The sequence below is a fragment of the Bison bison genome, unplaced genomic scaffold (assembly GCF_000754665.1).
Source record: "Bison bison bison isolate TAMUID 2011002044 unplaced genomic scaffold, Bison_UMD1.0 scf7180017864313, whole genome shotgun sequence".
Classification (NCBI taxonomy): Eukaryota; Metazoa; Chordata; class Mammalia; order Artiodactyla; family Bovidae; genus Bison; species Bison bison.
In genome coordinates, this window is record NW_011494885.1 from 1,959,668 (window position 1) to 1,961,043 (window position 1,376).

The 1,376-nt window shown below is 63.7% G+C and overlaps 1 protein-coding gene across 1 annotated transcript in view; it reads right to left on the reverse strand.

Annotated features, from left to right (window-relative positions):
• NKPD1 (NTPase, KAP family P-loop domain containing 1) overlaps nt 1–1,073 on the reverse strand; it is a 7,414-nt gene extending 6,341 nt beyond the window's left edge. Inside the window, exon 1 of the mRNA XM_010852693.1 lies at nt 636–1,073. Within this exon, the coding sequence (XP_010850995.1) occupies nt 636–735 (100 nt within the window). The 5' untranslated portion in view covers nt 736–1,073. The remainder of the gene's footprint in view (nt 1–635) is intronic.
• Nucleotides 1,074–1,376: the final 303 nt, after the last annotated feature.

Here is a 1,376-nt window from a genome sequence, read left to right on the forward strand (position 1 = left end):
AGAGTGGGGATGCTGTCCTGGAGTTCCTACTCCCCCAAATTCCCCAGTCCTCAGGGTGTCCCCCAGTGCAGGAACTGAGAATACTCCATTGGGAGCTGGCCCAGTTGGTCCAGAGGCCAGAGTGACGGGAGGTGACTGCGGAGAGGGGACAGGGTGGGGACTAGGAAAGGAGGGCTGGGCCTCACACCTGAGCTCAGATGAGGCCCTCGGGAAGGGGACTGCCCTGGGAGGCCCCAAGGAGGCTGAATCAGCCCTGGTGGGCCATAACCGCCCCCTCCCGACCCCTAGCAGGAACACCTGTGGTCACCATGAGAGGCTGGAGCCCCACTTCCTTCATTCACTCATTGTCGGAGGGGGCTTGCCCTCTGACCCCTGCCTCCCACCACATGGCTCCCCCTAGGTGGGGGGCAGTCCCCCCAGGCCTGGTGACTCGGGGAGGAAATTCTTCCCATGCTGGGGGAGGAGGGGCAGGTCAGGTGGGCCTCCCAGGGTCCCCCAGGGCCGCCTGTGAAGACACCTTTATGGTGAGTGCTGGTGGCTTTTCTCTCTTGGGGCCTGAGGGTCTTCTTCTGCTTGGCCATCCCCCTCAGCCACCCCTCCTTGCTGCCAGGACCCCCCCAAAACTGAACCCCTACCTTTTCGGTGCCCCAACTCTGGGTCCAAGAAGTAGCGCTCGGTGGCAATCCGGGGGGGCAGGGCACCCTTGGCAAAGTGGACGGTGGAGTGCTGGTGCATGATGGCCGGGGGCCTGCTCAGGGAGGGGGCGGGAGGGGCCCAGCTCAGTGCCCAGCACCCTTGGGTGCCAGCAGCCAGAGCCTACCCCCGGGGCAGCTCCCTGAGACCTGCCATGGATGAGCCCCCCTCCCTGATGCTGGAGTCCCCAGGTGGGGTGGAGATGCTCCTCCAAGAAACACTGGGAGGTCTGGACGGGGTCAGGGGCGGACGGCGAGGCCCCAGGTTGGACGGACGGTGTTAAGGGGGGTGATCTGGGGTGTTTGGGAGCTACTGGGCGTTTCCAAGAGGCCGGGACAATGGGGGTGCTGAGCTGAGGTGGGCTGGGAGCTGGTGGGTGGTTGAGTAAAACCAGGGGGAACTAGGTATTGGGGTTTGTGCTGTGGGATGTGGGGGCTGCCGCCCTTTGAAACCAGCGCAGTCAGTGATGAGAGGTGGGAGCGGTGAGCCACCCAGCGAGCGACTGGAGTTTCAGGGCTGGGGCGTTAGGGACCTAACGAGGGGTTGGAGGGAGGGGCATTCTCGGGGAGAAAATGAAATCTGCGTGGTCTGATTTTGGAGAGGCCGAGAGAGCAAATTCAGGATGACGCGGGGCGGTGGGGGGCGCCGGGTTTAAAATGTGAGGCGCCCATTTTAAGGATGGG